The 18,031-nt window shown below is 33.5% G+C and overlaps 1 protein-coding gene across 2 annotated transcripts in view; it reads right to left on the reverse strand.

Annotated features, from left to right (window-relative positions):
* Nucleotides 1-359: 359 nt before the first annotated feature.
* LOC124367324 (MICAL-like protein 1) overlaps nucleotides 360-18,031 on the reverse strand; it is a 53,204-nt gene continuing 35,532 nt past the window's right edge. For both annotated transcript variants that reach the window (XM_046824054.1, XM_046824055.1), the window contains 4 exons: nucleotides 3,661-5,249; nucleotides 2,936-3,074; nucleotides 1,748-1,925; nucleotides 360-620 (listed from right to left, as the gene is read on the reverse strand). In XM_046824054.1, coding sequence (XP_046680010.1) covers nucleotides 448-620; nucleotides 1,748-1,925; nucleotides 2,936-3,074; nucleotides 3,661-5,249 — 2,079 coding nt within the window. In that variant the 3' untranslated portion in view covers nucleotides 360-447. The remainder of the gene's footprint in view (nucleotides 621-1,747; nucleotides 1,926-2,935; nucleotides 3,075-3,660; nucleotides 5,250-18,031) is intronic.

Genomic DNA, 18,031 nt, shown 5'->3' on the forward strand with positions numbered 1-18,031 from the left:
TTATTGAGGAAAGTAAATTTTACTGTCTTGTAAATATTCAAAATATACAATGTAAATTTCTTAAATTCAGAAAATATCTGTTTAAAAACGGAATCGTCTTTTCTCAAATTAAATATAATCCTTAATACCCATTTTTGCTGCTACTATTTTGAATGTCTTCAGACAAATATGACTCCAGTTCTGGGAGTAAAGTCTTTGGCAGCGTCAGATGCATTAAGAGGAATGTGAACTGGAAGTAAACTCAACATTCACCTTTATTCAATCATTCCCCACCACAGCTCCACTATGCACAAAGAATTACTTTGCTTTTTTCATACTTTTTTTATTTTCATAGTATATAATAAAACTGTCTATTATCACACTAAAAATGACTCACCCTGTTCGAACTTGTCGCGTATGGTCTGCTCCAGTTTGACCCCCTGGCGCTCCAGTCCCTGCTGCTTGATCTCAATGTCGGCCAGTTCCTGGCGCACACTGGCCAGTGGCATCGGCTGTAACCGCCCGGCGCACCGGTACGGGTCTCGCTGGCGCCGGTCCCTTCTTGCGCTTCCACTGACCGTACATACTCTTGTGTGGCGTGTAGCTACTGATCGTCCCGATCGACGATGTTTCTGACACGACTGTTGGAACACCACAGACTGTATTACTAACAGTGCAATGTAGCCTACTGATACAATATTCAATATCTGCAGCCGAAGAAAGAAAACACAATTTTTACTTCCAACATTCAAAATTTCAGAATATTATGTATTTATTATAATTATTTGTAGTATAATAAATGTAATGAATTCCCTTAAACAGATAAATTTGTTGATGTTGTAAACACTGCAGTAGACGAGTTAAGCATTTAATTAACTCAATATATTTGCTCTGGAATTATATTTCTGAAACAGCTGTGAGCCAAAATCTCTTATTTTTTATATAATAATTTTTTTTAAAAAAACAAAATAAATATCCTTTCAGATTACTAATTATTTTGAAGTTTTTTCACTGTTTTTGGTTCAGTAGAAATACACAATTTGGAAGGCAGTGACGTATCAAACAAATACGTTACGGAAAAATATTTCCAAAACCTTTATTTTTGAAGACATTTACATGGTTTCTTTACTCTAATTGTGTGAAAATACGTATATTTTCTTACAACACTAATAGTGTTCTTAAAATATTTTGTTTACCCTAGTTTTTAACAACTAAATATAAAAATCTCAAAAAAAAAAAATACTAATACATTGAAAGAAAAAAAATGTTTCATTATTTACTTAAACATTTTTACTTTTATACATAATTCTAAGTAAAAAAAAAAAAAAAAAAAAAACCATTAAGATACTACTTATAGATGATTTTCACAAGTTGTTGTATGAGTGTGACAAAAGTTCCATTTTGGCTGGCCTTTTTATCAAGTAAACTGGATTTAATGGCTGAGGTGCTTAGAACTAACTAAATTTAAGGCCTGGCCCTCAAAGGGTTAAATAAAATCAAAACATTTTCATTTATTAATAACTATTAGTATTTCCACTTTTTTAGATTTATCATAACTAAAAAGGCTTTAATTACGTTCATCCAATACTTGATTACAAGAATAATGGAAATACATGAAATTAAACCTGAGATTAATGTGATAACTTGGAAATCGAGTGAATTCCACTGTGATCCTAAGGATGGTATAATTTAAGAACAGAACTTAATACGTACAATAAAATTGTTATATTCTGTTTTTGAAAAACTGCGGCATACGTATTAGCCTTACTTGAATTCTGCCTCTGACGGTTGAAGAACTGCTTGTCATCATGAGGGAGAGGGGAGGCTGGACGTGAGGTGGGGGGTGAGGAGGTGGGGAGTGGTGGAGGGGAGGGGGTTACAGTGCGAGGATGGTGAGGAGGGCGAGGCGCTGAGTACGACTTGCGGCTGCCAGGGGTTCCAAGGGTCTGAAACAAAGAATTATAAATTGAAAACATGAATTGTGTAAATTGAAATAATTGTATGCATATTATGAGGTAAGGCTACCATCTATCACCAATACGCATTTTCCAAGCAGGTTTGTTTGTGATAGTAGTAATATATTTAATTTAAATCACAATAATTGTACTGTGTTTAAAACGTCTACAAGGAGAAATTTTAATATTACAATATACAGAGATGTTGTGAAATAAACTTTTTGCAATTTAATTAATATCAAATCATGTATGAGACCTATATTAATTAAATTAAAAAATTGAATTATACCTAGCTCAGTTCAAGAGCCATCTAATAAAACATTACTAAATAAACCCATACAGAATGTAACCAAAGAATTATGGCACTGATGGCAGACAGACAGACAGACAGACTGCCCTTTAACCTTTCGACCCCAAAATCAATAAGATTTTTTCTTGTATCAAGAACATGAACTTAAATACAAAGTTTCAAGTGGCTACAAGTTAGAAAGAAAGATTGAAAGACAAATTGGCAATGATACGGCTATAGGAAGGCCATGTCAGGTTCTTATTCAAAGTATTATGTACGAGTATAGACCAATTAATTATATACTGATCTATATAATAATGAATTTTGAATGAAAAAAAAACACATTCTGCACAGGAGCAGGATAGTACAATTGGAAATTGTTATCAATGTGGTTTAATAGTCCTGAATATATTCTTATAAGAATTCATTAGACAAAATATTCCTTGTTAAATAGCACTAACAAAACGAAGAATCCACCTAAACTTTAGATGCATTTCCTTTGTTTTCAGAAATATAACAAACCACTTAATACGAACCTTACACAATGTTCTCCACATTCATATTTATCATAATATTTTTAAACAGTGAAGTAAATATTTCTCAGGCAAAACATGGTATAGTAGCCAATAAACTTATCTTGGAATCCCCTCAGGATCATGGTACAGGTTCGGAAAAGGTCCACACAAAATTTCTGACAGACGCAAAAACTTACATGCCAGTTGGGGGGTAGTGGAGCCGGCTTCTTCTTCCGGGAGGCGATGGAGGAGGAGGAGCCCAGACTGCCTGTGGCTGATCTCAGTCTGCGGGGCTGCGGACTCGGCTCTGGGCTGGGCTTGGGCGTTCGCAGCTTCCTGCAACAGTGGCCAACAATTAATTAATCATATTGATGTGGCTCAAACCAAGTTCGCTTACAGTATACGTTTTTAAACCTCTTAAAAGTGTTATTTTTGAGACCATCTGTTTCAACCGAAACTACTACAATAACAGTATTACGCTGCCACACAGGAGTATCCTGTGAAAATGCATTTAGCTAAATACATACAATATGATAAAAGTGTCCATATCTTGCTGCGTTAAACATTGTCATGTTTTATTTATGTACATATTGTTTGATGTGGACAAATTCTTGGAATTTATATACTATTACAAATCTCGGTTAGTTAGCTTAGATTGTAAAATAACTACTCAAACTGCAGTGAAATTATGTTTTAGTTTGCTATTTTGTTGTGAAGGTTCCATAGGACACTTAGAACAGAAACACAACCGGTCTGTTCATTTGTCTTTTCCTGTGTATGATAATCCTTAGAAAATTCACAACAATACAATGGTAGAAGTTAGTGTTGCTATTATATTATGTCTAACTTACTGATAAAACTGTGTCTTACAACAGAATTAGAAGAATGCAATTTAGAGAATAACCGAAATCAATGATTTTACCTTGGTTTCGGGATAGGTGTAGTGTTTTCTTCTTCTTCTTCTTCATCACCACTCCAAAAGGGATTCAGGTTGATTTTGGGAGCGGGTACTACCTTTCGGGCAGCAGGTTTTGGAACGTTCTCTTCTTTTCTCAGTGAACTATCCTCTTCTTCCTCTTCGTCAGATGAGCCAAAGGGATTCGTACTGGCTGGTTTTTCTTTTAACTCATTATTATCATCATCATCACCAAACGGATTCAGTTCTTCGGGGTAATCCTCGAGTGGTTTCTTCTTCTCTTCCTTTGGCATGACGAGTGCTCTGCTCACTTTCCTAGCTTGAGGGGTGGGAGGTTTGTGCTTGACAACCCTCTCTGATGGTGTCGGTACCTTCGGCTCACTGACATCTCTCTTCTCTTCACTTTCCAACATTTCACTAACACTTTCATCTTTCGCAATAACTGTTTCTCCTTTCTCATCACTTGAGTTGATCACATCTTCATTCTTAGCTTCAATCACGAGCTGCTCAATGTTGTGCGTCAAACTAGTGAATTCATCTACATTTTCCGTGATCTCATCTGGAGCATCCTTCAAACTCCCACTTTCAGCATGGCTTAATAGGCCTTCAGTTTCATTATTAACAGACTTAACCTCAACTTTTTCAGTCTCTTCTGGAATCGTGTCCGATCTAGTCTCTAATGTGTTATTTTCGATAGATTCCTTCGATTCTACCAGCTTGTTGTACTCGATTTCATCATCTGAATTGTTGATCACCTCATTCTTTGCCTGTACGACTGACAAGTCGCTGGAGCACGAGTTCGGCTCAAGATCACTGTCCACATCTAATTTCTGGACACTAACCACGTCTGCGTTTTCCGCCTCGACTATCCTCAAGTCCGTAGTTACGTTTAAACTAGAAAACCCGTCTTTCTCATCTACTTCGGTGGTCACAACTATACCATCCTCTTCTGGGGTATGGTGGGATATGACGAGCTTAGGCCTAGAACTATCACTTGAAGTGTGACTAACTGGATCCGAATCACATTGAAAATCACTTCCAATTTCAGTTTTATGACTAACAGAATCACTTTTCACAATTTCACGATTACTGGCGACCGTACCGCTGTCACCTTTCATGATCTTAGAATCACTTAACCTATGAGAACTGTTTCTGTTGAACTCAACAGGTCTTTTAGCGCTAAAGTTTAATTTATTTGGTTCCACTACAACGTCACTCTTTCCTCGTCCCGGCAGCTTCTCGTCGTCCGTGTGGCTGATGTTCTCGAACATCATACGCCGCAGGCCGACCAGTGACGCTGTCCGGGAGGTGGCCAGAGGAGGAGGTTCTGCTAGTCGGAGACCCAGTGGCGGGGGTGACGGTGACGGCAGTGGCGGGGGCTCCGGTTCGCTCGCCCCGGCCATCTCCTCGTCGGGGCAGGTCTCACAGCAGTAGGCTCCGTCCTGTGTCTCGTACCAGTTTCCCTGCGTGAGCTGCGCCGTGCACCGCGCACAACGGAAGCAAGTTCGGTGATAGAGGCGGCCGCCGACTAGCAATCGCTGGGCTAAGAAGACGGGAAGGCCACAAGCGAAACAAGGTTCCCGTCTTCTACCCTCCTGTGAACAGAAATAAAACAATTATTACGATATGAATACTTTGAGTATATGTTATAAACAAAATAACATCTAAGTCCTACAGGAAATTAGACAAAAATACCACGTCATCACAAGAATTGCTTAACTTTCACTAAAGATATTTTGAATTCATAAGCAGAACATATTTAATACTCAAAGTTCTTTCTATTCTATTGAAATGCAGCATACAAAACTCTTAAGCAATATTCATAGTTACATTAGTACTACTAATACGGTTATCCTAAGTTTTATACATATAAATATCATTGAAAATGCTAGTTATGCTTTTGTAACAAATGGAAGAACAATAGGAATTCTAGGTTTGTACTGCAAAATCCATTTTCACTCTGTTGAACAAAATAGAAATTAATTTGTAATTTTAATCTCTAGAATAAATCATTTAAAATTGCCTATCTGTTCAAATACATCACTTCTCTTACAATAAAAACATTAGAATTGTAACAAAATATTGGTTTTAAAAAGAACCCATTGATATAAGAATAGAAATAAAGAAATTGCAAAAATATGTAACAACAATGACTGCATCTGCACAAATAAACACTAATTATAACAATGAAAATCAAAATGAAGAAACCCTACAACAGTAATGGACACAGAACAAGAGAGAAGCTGCAGAGCTTGACAACAATAGATGAGCAGCAGACAGATGTAAAAAGAACAATGAGCTGAGCAAACACTATTATCACTACCACTGACCTTTGAACTGTTTCACAACAGTGTGAAGACAATAAAAAAGGTGACATTCACAAAGCAGTGGGAATTGAAGCAAAACTGAGACTGTCAGACAGTGGAGTGAGTCAGTAGATAAATATAAGGTGGACTGGGATGACAGAGGTATGCACCTGAGTGAGAGAGACAGAGACAGAGTTACCAACCTACTGACACTGACTAAGCAAAAACTGAGGCCCCACACACACACTCACTGAATGGCATCATGGCACTGGACTCTGAAACCTCCCAAGTGTGACTAAGAAACTCAATATCTCTCTGCGACCTTGGTTTCTTATCTAACCAAATTTCCTTTGAACTGACTGATAACATTCATAAACATGTCAGCAAAGCTCAGTCAAAATGAAAAATATTTAAATGTAACATCTCTTTAAATTAGTGAAAAAAAAAAAAAATTATAGTCAAAAATGTTTCAGGAGATTTTAAAATAGTTACTTTTTAAGTCGAAAAGAGTTTAAACATACTGTGACCAGACACAGAATTATCAATTCATAATAATCAAATTTGCATTCTTAGTGTAGAGATTGTTCTAGAGAATGTGATGTGAAAAATAACATTGATTTCTAGTAGTACTTTTAAGTGTATAAGATTTAAGATTATAACTGTCTTAATTTAAGCAAATTATTGATAGATTTGTACATGTTCAAAGTACAGTACAAAGTATTGAAGTATTAATTTTATGGCTGTTTTATAATTTAACAACATTATACATCTTTAATTCATGCATTTGACCTTGATGATGTTTGATAACTGACAATAATATTTTAAGTTCTGTTTATACCTTGACAGTGCCACCTGTTCTGCCAGCTGTGCTGGTTTAAAAGAACGTATACTTTGTGACAATAAAGAAATTGAATAATTACTGTATTTTTTACATAAAATTTTGTTTGCAAATTGTATAAAATCTGTTTCAGAAGGTTCCAGAAACTAATAAAATGAGATTTCTTCAATGTCTGTCTGTATGCATATAATATACAAGTAGATGTTAAGACTTACGAAGGAAGAAAATTTTGCTCGCATTTGGGCTGTATGTCTGTATGTATGACCTGCTAATACAACCAATCCATTTTTCATTTATAATTTTAAAAGTCATATTAATGAAACAAACTTTTACCCAGCAAATTCTGATATATTATTAAAGAAAATCACTACAATAACGTAAAGTTAATTTCCAATAAAAATATTTTTTTACAATTGAGTGTTGTATAATCAGTACCAACGAAAATGCATTGAACCCTTTTTTTGGAGGGGAGGGGTTTGGTTTAACATTTCTTGAGTAAAGATGGTGCTCCATGGGACTGAAATATCTTAAGTTAAAAAAAAAAAAAAAATAGGGTACTTAGATGTTAGTGATATTACCAGATATTTAAGCTTATGGGCTAAAAAATCCAATAGTAAATTCAATTTGTTTTGTTTTTATTGATATGACAATTACATTCACTTTTAAATTTAGATTTCACTACAGTTTCACATTTTAATTTTACTTTAAAAATATTTAAATATTCTTCTAGTAATTATATTCGTATTACAATATATGAGAATGTTACAAATGCATTGTTATTCTTTTGTCCTTGAAGTAAAATACATACCTATACATACGGACAGACATTTTTTTCTAAAAACCTTTTTTTAATAGAGTAGTCCCAAAACAGATGTTTCTACTAAAAATAAAACTTGGATTTAATCATAATTCTTCCCCTGAGGGGAGAAAGTAAAGACAACAATATACAGAAATGTAATACCTGTTCAAATCTTTAAATTTTTACAGCTCAATCAGTTGACACAACAATAATTTATTACATTTTAGCTGCATAATCCGGAAAATACCGGTTAAAAAACCAAATCACGTGCAACAAGTTTTCTAAGAAAACCTTATTACTTTTAATATTTACTTCAAGTGACTGATAAACTAAATACAGCGTTACCTCATCTTATTGTCGGATGTCGACAGCAGTGCGTTTAATAGTACCCATTATTTGTTATTAATTAAAAAATAAAATAATGTTTCATACAAAAAAGGCAGACCAATAAATACTAGTTAAATGGTTAGCAAGATTTTATCTATAAAAAACTGTGCTACACAAATTCAACGTCTGGTCACTTACAAGTGAAATGGTTCATACCAAACACACCTTCCTTGACTACGCACAGACAGTTCGGTACTGAACCGAAGTAGTAATGAAAGTGTTTTCTCATCGTGATAGATCTGAATAAAATGGAAAGTGAGGTGAGGTTGGTAATTGCTCTCATTAGACGATTGCAAGCTTCCCTGTAGCGTAATAATTGCCGACTGCCGGCATTCTTGATCAATTCGATAGATTTCAAAGTGGTGAAGCTTTACTTTTACGCCCGAAAAGCTATTCTCGATAACGACAATAGAAATTAATAGCACCTTAATTATTCGTGTCAGGTTATTGGAATTTATTGTGACATTCCAATATTGCGTTCGTTATTGTCATTTCAAAACAACTGTGGGCGTTCACAAGATTGTCGGTTTACAATAGTGGATTTATTATTCTGAATGTCATGATGACACAAAAAAAAAAAAAAAAAAAAAAAAAAAAAAAAAAAAAAAAAAAAAAAAAACAGAACTCAGCTGGGTAAGATATTTTATTTTAACACCCTTGTGATCAAGACTGTTACAGCAGTCACAACGAGGGTGGCACTGGTAAATAGGATGTTATTTGATCTTAATATACACACCAAGTTTTTTATACACAACTTCTTCATAATATTTTCAAATAGTTTTAATTAGTGCAATGTTTTTAAGCGTTTAACTGACTTATACGTGTTTATGACCAATGATATTTGTCTACAATTCAATGACATGTTGACCATTTAAAATTTTAACAAAATGTTCAGAACCCTATAAAATTCAGTTAGGAATTAGGTTTAATTCAGTTAAAATCTTTTTGACTTTCCTGTCTAAAGGTAATTAGGATTAAATAAAACAGCAAAGTTTTACTAAAAGTACAATTATTAAAGAAAAATATTAAGGCTCACTGCTGGCAATCAACACTTTCCTGAACTTCTATTGAGCATAACATAAAAACGAAAAATGTTTGTTTGCATTTTCGTTTATTCAACAAAATTGCTTGAATTAACCACGAGAACCTTCCAAGACGAGTTGTTTCTTGAACGTACAATTTTCAGACACTAACATGTCTTTTAGTACATGAAATTTAATCATAGATAAACTAATAAGCGCACCAGTTATATCACGTAAAGCACTTGTTGAATAAAACATTAGTTGGCCAACGCTCAATTCGACACTTATCCCAACCTTACGTAATATAGTTACCATAAAGCAACCAATGGATAAACTAAACTTCTAAAAGTTTTTATGACCTTTGAGCACAAAATTTAATAGTGTTCTTTCTTGAAACAAGGGAACATATGTACGAAGTTTCATGTCCTTCTTTCAAAAGTTATCACACAACTGGACAGTCAGACGATAGATTTTATAAAGGCTCGCTCGGGTTCTTAATAATTAGATGAAATTAATCCAATAAGAACAGAGGTGCTTTAATACTGTATCACCAAATTTAGAAACCACAAGAGTATGTAACGGTGGTAAATCTGTATGTAAAAACTTGTGGCTAGACTTCAGTAATTTGCTATTGTAGCAAAGACTTCTATGTTTGCATCAGCACATTCTTTAGAAACCTTCTTCTCGCTCCACTTCTCTTTAGGAAACTATTTATCCCAGTTACATATTGAACTGAATAAAATTGCTAATCATCCTAACTGATCATATGATTTTATGATCAAATTTTGGTAATTTCACTCTAATATTGAAATTTATCTCTGTGGTGAGTGTATATATATAATATATATTTATCATGAGGTTGAGTGGTGGAGAGGGCTTGACAGCCCTAACTCCGCCTCTTTAATAAAGGCATTTTCCATTACATTTCATATCACAAAATATTGTTCCAAACCGCATGGTGTAATAATTAATTTAATGTCACAAATTGCTGCCAGTCTACGAGCAAGTGTAGCAGTGAAAGTCAGGGAATGTGATCCTCTCACAAAATCAATAAAACAATTTATTATTGTTTCAGAATGGACAGTTGGCGATTCCAATTAAACTGGTTTACCCAAAGATTTAATTTCGCAAGAAAACTGTAACTTAAAATTGTATGCCATTTCCTTGTGAGCCATATCTTTGGGGGTGTAATTCTCCCCTCATAGTTTTACCATGTTTCATCCGGTCACATGAAGACATTTACTGTTCAACGCGGTATTGATAAGTAGTTTTTTTTTTTTCAATTATTGAAAGCTAGTCTATTTTTTCCATTGATATCTTCAGACTATCAGTATGTATTCACGAAAATACATTTTCAGTGCAGTATTTTAATATCGATTGATAATTATTGCTGAGTAGTATTAAGATCACCTGAATAAATTTGCTTTAATCATCAAATTTTTTTAATAGATGTTGGGTTCAAATAGGGTAAAACTCAAGTTATAACTGTATAATTTTGCTTTGATCATCAAAATCGTTTAAGTAGATGTTGTGTTCAAATAAGGTAAAACTCAAGCTATAACTGTATGAATTTGCTTTGATCATCAAAATCGTTTAAGTAGATGTTGCGTTCAAGGGTAAAACTCAAGCTATAACTTTATGAATATGTTTTGACCATCAAAATCGTTTAAGTAGATGTTGCGTTCAAATAGGGTAAAACTCAAGCTATAACTTTATCAATATGTTTTGATCATCAAAATCATTTAAGTAAATGTTGAGTTCAAATAGGGTAAAATTCAAGCTATAACTGCATAAATTTGTTTTGATTATTATGCCGTAATATTACATATCATAATATTGTTCCTTTTTTATTCTGTTGTCAGCTGTAATATTTTGCAAGAAGCATTCCTATAACAACCGCGTGTCATGCAAGTAGTTCTGGCATTTTCTACTGTCATCACTTCCTTGGTACTCTGTCATGAGTGTTTGCACCTTGATGACAGTGCAGACAGCTGTTGCATGTCACCCGTCCTGGAGTATTTTTAATGGTTTTATTCAACATAAAAACATACGATTAGCTTCGATTGCGTTATGATCACATGAACACAGATAGTGAAAATGCCTTGGTGCAAAATACATAAAAAATAACGGTTTGACAAAAAAAACACTAAAAAAATTATAAATCTAAACTCAAAAAATCTGTCTCCTTAAAAAAAAATTCAGCAAACAACATAGTAGAAAACCGTTAAGGGGTTAACTCTTGATACTCGGGGTGACAAAATCCCTAGGTACACCCCTGTATATAATAATAGTGTAGCCTTAGATGGAAGAGTTCAGTACAGAACCACGGCAATACTACACGGACTACGACTACTCACATGTGCACCGCTCGACAGTCCAATGGTGTGTGTTCTGCGGCAGGAAATTGACAGGAAGTGAGCCAATTGGCAGGAAACAGCTGATGGTAATGGTCAAATCAAGGTGATATGTCCTGAATACCCCAGCCTCATCATAAAGTCCACAGACCGGAAGGGTATGCATGAACTGATTCAATCATTGTTTTCACTTTGCCCCATACAAGGAAAGGTGAAACCAGTGCTCTTCGGTGAGCTGCTGGCCTTCGCAAATTGAAAAGTTCATTAGCTTTATTTATTTCCAGGTCAGCATATCACTTTGCCAACAGCTGTGTGAAGACAAAAACTAGTATATTTCACCGTATTTCAAAAATACAAGAGTTGAGAACCAGACATTGAATGATAATTTTAGAAATGGTAAAGATTGCGATCGATAGATTAAGCTCAATAATTTCTTTAGCCCTTTGTAAGGTTGCAAAAAAATAAATATGAAATGTCAAACACAGAATCTTTTGCTCTTAGAAGGAATTCGGAAGTGCTAGTATAGCTCCGTTATGAATTGTCCGAATAGAATAGGTAAATTTCCACTAAGCATGTGTCACATCACTGGAATAAAACATTTTAATTTTACACCAGAAAAACATTTAGATTTTTAGTTTTAGTAAGCAGATATCCTCTGTACATGGATCAATTGGCATGACCAATTTTTTTATACATTTGTGAATGTTACACTAGTGCATCAAAGAATGAAATATTTCCTTATAGATCATCTATTTGACAAAACAAAATGTGTGTGGCATAAAATTCCGTGACATTTACTTAATAAGTAGATTAAGAGATTTCAGTATCTACACAAACTAAATACAATAAAGTTGAGTTTTGAATTTGTGGAGATAATTTAGCAATTTTTAGTACCAACACTAATTTCTAATCTTAGCACTACGTAACCTTCAAGATAGCATTAAAAGACATGTATTTATTACTAAATCTATACAATTGTTATTTTAATATTCCCTGAGTATAATGCTGATTTTTTGAAAGAAATAAATACATCGTGTTATTGTGCTGTGCCTGCTCTCTAAAGATATGCAATTGGCACTACAGAGTTACAAGATGTTGCCTATCTACTCAGTGCAGGCAAACAATTAAATGTTTAATAATGCCAACAAATTGTGTCGAAAACAAAAACACCTGCTTTTTTAAGTAACAAAATATCTTAATACAAGTAAATGTAATGTGATAATATAAAACAGTGACAACCTATTGAATCAATATTCGACTTATCTTTTGTATAGCAGTATCGAATCAAATGATTGTAAGAAAATATGTTTATTTAAAATGTTGTAAAGCAGTCTATAGCTAGAATGAAATGTCTAGATCTCTTATAAACCCTCAGAAGTAACAATAGATTAAATATCATAACCAACACTGTCTAGAACCAAACCAACAATTAAAATTAATAAATATCAATAACATTTTTTTATGTCAATCGTGAATAGATCACAGATTAGAATTGTCAGTGCGAAATAGCTTGAGAGAAAATGTTTGAAAATAAAAGAAGTCAGACTCCATACATTAGTTTTTGTCTTTGGATTGAAGAGAATACTATAAATAACCAAAAATGAAATAATGATGGTGGATGAAATGATTAATTTTTACTGCTTGAATTATATTGGTTCTGATTCCGGGCCAATAATAGAACACGAAAGTAATACTTAATCCAACTCTACTTCTGCAAGGTTTACACCTCCACCTTGAAGTAAGAGAGAAACAGAAGTCAATAAAGTAGAAGGGAGCCCAACAAACACTCCAGGATCTCATTTAAATCTCATCAAGAGACGATGACTCATGACTCATGTGTCTTAGCGAAGGGGAGACACCTTGTGGAACAACCGGTTGTCAGCTGATACACTGCTGTAATGTGAGACAGATGTGACCTTGAGTAGGTACTAGCTGGTCAGCTGGAAACTATTTGGCAATCAGCTGATCAATTAATTAACACAACTTTTGTCAAAAAAAATTGTTTCAAGTTACACTTTACCTGTCTATAGATTCATGCATCCCAATACATGTTTTTAGTATATTTATGAACTGTAGTTTAAAAACGATCGGTTAGTTTGTCACAAGATGACAACAGACTGAATATTGCACCAATTTCATGGTAAGTTATGTATGCCAGCCATAATACCTGTACACACTGGTTTTATTGAGTCTGTTAATTGTAGAAAATTCAGTATCCTTCATTGGATAACTGTTTAGTAGCTTATTATAATATTTCTAAAGTTCAAATCCTCGCATGAAAAGTTTGTAATAATAATGAAAATAGTTGTAAATTTCATTTTCACGTTTAAGATGGAATTTCAATATTGTTTAAACCAGGATCCACAATATTTTTCATTTAAATTAGCTTGTGTAGGTCTACCCATTAATATTGAAAGATGCAGACAAATACTAAAGAGTTTTGTGATATTGGGCATATAGTTAGTAAATTCTAAGACAGTTCCTGTTTTTTTTTATCAATCCATTAATTAATGATAGTTTCCTCTTATATGCCTCTGAAATGCTATATGTAAGAATGACTTGAAAAATGTGCAGAATGAATAAAGTGAAAGATATGTAGGATGTAAAGGAGACAAAAGGAGAAGAAACAGATGAACTTCTAGGAGATAGGAATGTGGTGAAAGATGTGTAGGATGTATATGACATGAAAGATGTACAGAACGTAAGACAGAGATGAAACCTGTATAAGGTAAGAATGAGATAAAGGATTTGTAGAATGTAAGAATGAAATAGAAACAGAAATAAAAAATGTACGAATGATTAAAATATTGTTGTCAAAGTAGAATAAGTAGTTTTAACATGGATTGCTAATCAACTTGGCATTTGTCTCATTAAACTGACTAATTTAAAATGTTGACTCACATACCAGTTCTGCAGAGGACAAGAGACAGACAATAGTATTAATAATAAAATTAATCCCAGCATAGTTTTTACTGGACTCATTTTCCTTGTCCATTTTTAGAATAATAAAAGGTACATGGTACTTTGCTATTATATGAGACCACTATTTTTGAAAGAGTTTTTCTTACCTGAGACCTAGAAAGAACAGCCTTATTTTTACTTCTGTGAAAATTATATACCATTATGACGATTGGTTCTCTTTGTTTGCCTCTCAAAAGGAAGCGATGTCAGCAAGAAGTAGGCCACTCTGTCACTATTTACTATTTGTTATTAGGCCATATAAATAGATTTAGGTTAGGTTATCATAAATAAATTACTAGTAATACCAAAGTTAAAGATAATATCTATGAGCGCTCTCATGATCTGAGCTTGAAATTGGGTATTATCTCGAGGAAAAACATATCTTCTTTTGCCAAAAGTGTGGGGTAGCCAGGAGCACTTCAGATCGGCACTATCCCAACCTTAAATCACATCCCAGATCGTCCAACTTTTACAAAGTCACATCACGTTGGAAGATCTGGCACTTCTGGCGAAAAACAAAACAACATTCCTGGAGATGGTACCTAAATTCAGGCTCAGATCATGTAAACACTTGCTAACTTTTTATATTTATAATATGTATGTATTTATCTAATTATATACTCTAATAACAACAAATGGTGGATAAGGATAGAATGGTCTCCTTTTTTGGGAGGCAGAAAACAAAACTCATCATCATAATGACATGTAATTTTCAAAGTAAGTAAAATAAAACCTGTTCTTTCTAATAATTTACTTTTTTTATGTCCCAGGTGCGAAAAACTCTTCCAAATGTAACGACCTCCGGATATTACCAAAGTACGAATAAAACTAGACAAAGGTCCATACTGACCTTGAAGAAAAACCGCTGACCAATGGAGAGAATCATTGCTTCAGTCATAACCACTTGTGTATGATTCACCCACTATCGTCCCTATCTGGTCATGCGTTTCATTCGACAAAACCTAGACCCATTCAACTATGCCCATTGGTTTCGACTTCTTCATTGTATATTGGGTGAATACTATTGCAGTGAACAACAGATAATTTTAAAATGATCAGCCCATCTCAATTACCCTACTTACTCTAAAGTATCAAAAGGGCCGATTAAAAACATCATCCAGTTAATCTGAACTGATTTCTTAACTAAATCAACATCAGCATGGATTCTTATAAGATGTCAACCATTAAAATCTTTACTGCCCTAGTGGAATTTTTCACCAAAGAGACAAACAACACAAGGTTACCTCCTTCTGAACATCAGGTGGTACCTAACTAAATCAGTCATACATGAAATGACTCTTCATCGATTATCTTATAAGCAAATATGACTAATTCAACCGATTCCGGGGAAAAAATATTCAAATGATAGTGGCCTATAACAGTGAGATACAACAGAACCATTCTGTCCATAATAGTGAATGTACATTCAAAGAGTATTCATCCTTAAATTATATTCCAAAAGTTTTAAAACTTACAGTATGTCTCTTCAATAGATTACAATTAGTTCTTTGAGCATTATATAAAATTTTAACATCTACTAGAACATTTGCATTTTAAATAAATAATTTACCTAACTAAGTAAAATTGTGTAGTAATTTGTCAAAATCTAGACAAGGCCGCAAATCAGCATTGAACAATGAATTGGTTTGAATTTTACTGAGGTCTGGAGAGTTTATTAAAATTATGCTGATATTTTGAAACCAGCAACCCTTGAGAAAAACCTTTCTGGACTATACAGACATTGGAAATAACAACTCCAGCCAGCCTTGACTAGTGCTACGGTTATTTTCATCAAGAAAACATTCCATGTTGACTGAATGTGTAGCTCTATAAACAACAAAGAACACAACAGACTGTGGGAACTCATGTGAAAAGACATACACAAATTCTTATTAAGAAGAAACCTTCTTTAGTACAACTTTTTATCATGTGATAAGCCAATGATCCTCAGTGATAAGGTCTAGTGTTAAAATTTATAATTAAGTTAATAGTAAATTTGTGTTCAATTTATTAGTATATCTTGTTTAATCATACTGCACAAACAACAGCGTTTTAATACTTTAGTTGGTCCATAAAGTGATTAAATAAAGTTTATTTTTTCATTACCTTATGATAGAGATCAGCAAAATCAGCTCATAATTAAAGTTTTTCAATGCCCTAACCTCAAACTTTGTTATTGTTTTAATACAAGTAAATACACAAAAACACAGCTGTTTTTTTATATGTAAACTTGACAGTATAACTATGTTGACATATAAGGTTAAATTTTGTTTTCCGTTTGATAAAAACTGTTGTTCACCGCACGGAACAAAAGTGTCTTTAGGCGCTTAACTGTATTTCTGACCTCAGCTTCGTCTTTTTCATAAAATAAAATTGTGCATCAAAAACAACCACTTTTGATCCCAGTGATAAAAACCACCATTAAAGCTTGTTTATGTCCTCCTCCATAGACTAATGGTTATAGTCTCGGCTCTCTAACCGAGAGATCACGGGATCAAATCCCAGGGAGGTCCAAAAATGTAATAATTTAAACAAAAAAAAAAAACAGTGCACTTTGAAGCCGGTATAGCTGACAGCTGACGCTGAGGCTTAAATGAGAAAAAAAAGCTTGTTTATATACCATTATAGTTTGGTATGACTCAACAACATACTTCAAAAACTTACTGCGTTTACTCAATAATAAAATGTGCTACACTAAAAATAATTTCCAAAAATGTTACTATAATTATTTCCTGTGTTTTTTAAATATTTAATAATCGTAATGACCCAAGAACACAGAACAGAGTACGAAACTCTGTTGCAGACAGCCAATCGTTAAAAAAAAATGTCACCTAAAGAACGATTTCTAGTCCAGTCTGGTTGACATAACAACCTGTTGTTTAGTAGGGAATTTCATCGAAGGCAAGTGACACTTTATTCACTAATACCATATTAACTCAGAAAATGTTTTGATAACTATATGTTAATTTTACAATTATTCTGCAAATTGCACAGTACAACAGATGCTGTACTGTCTGAAGATTGGTCATTAGATATGTACAGACTCAATCAATTTTTAAAATAAATATCTTCTGGTTTTAATTAAAAGTCAACTGTTTTGAAATGACCGTTAAACGTCAATCACTTTTATGTGCTATAAATTTTAAAGATACAAAATGCTTTACAGTTTTTCTTTTAAAATTGTATACTTTTCAGTAGTCAAACAATGAAGAAAATAAAATCTGGATAAAATATCAATCATCTTTTTGAAATGGGACAGCTCTCATAATTGTGGAACAAAAAGTTCTATCGTAAAAGTGTTCAAGTTTAATACTGTTCTTTTGGAGCTAAAACCAAGATGGCCACATGTACAGCCCTTTTGTAATATATACAGGTTGTCCTGTAACTCTCTGGACAAAGGTATACCATGGTATTGCTCAGGTCAAGACAAACATATTTCATCATAATGTTATAAACAAGTGTCTCAGATGCTTAGTCTCCCATCTGTCTGTCTGTATGTGTGTTTTATAAAAAATTAATATCTTAAAAACTAATAAATTTAAAATCATACCAAATTTGGCTCAAATGTTTATGATAAAATATAGAAGTTACTAATAAAATATGAAATTATCTTTAGTATTTTCAAAATGGTGGCCATTAAACCTTTCAAACTTTGAATATCTTAAAAAACTGTAATTTTTCTCAAAAATTACAAGAATAACAGTTATTAG

This window comes from Homalodisca vitripennis, chromosome 8, assembly GCF_021130785.1.
Source record: "Homalodisca vitripennis isolate AUS2020 chromosome 8, UT_GWSS_2.1, whole genome shotgun sequence".
Taxonomy (NCBI): domain Eukaryota; kingdom Metazoa; phylum Arthropoda; class Insecta; order Hemiptera; family Cicadellidae; genus Homalodisca; species Homalodisca vitripennis.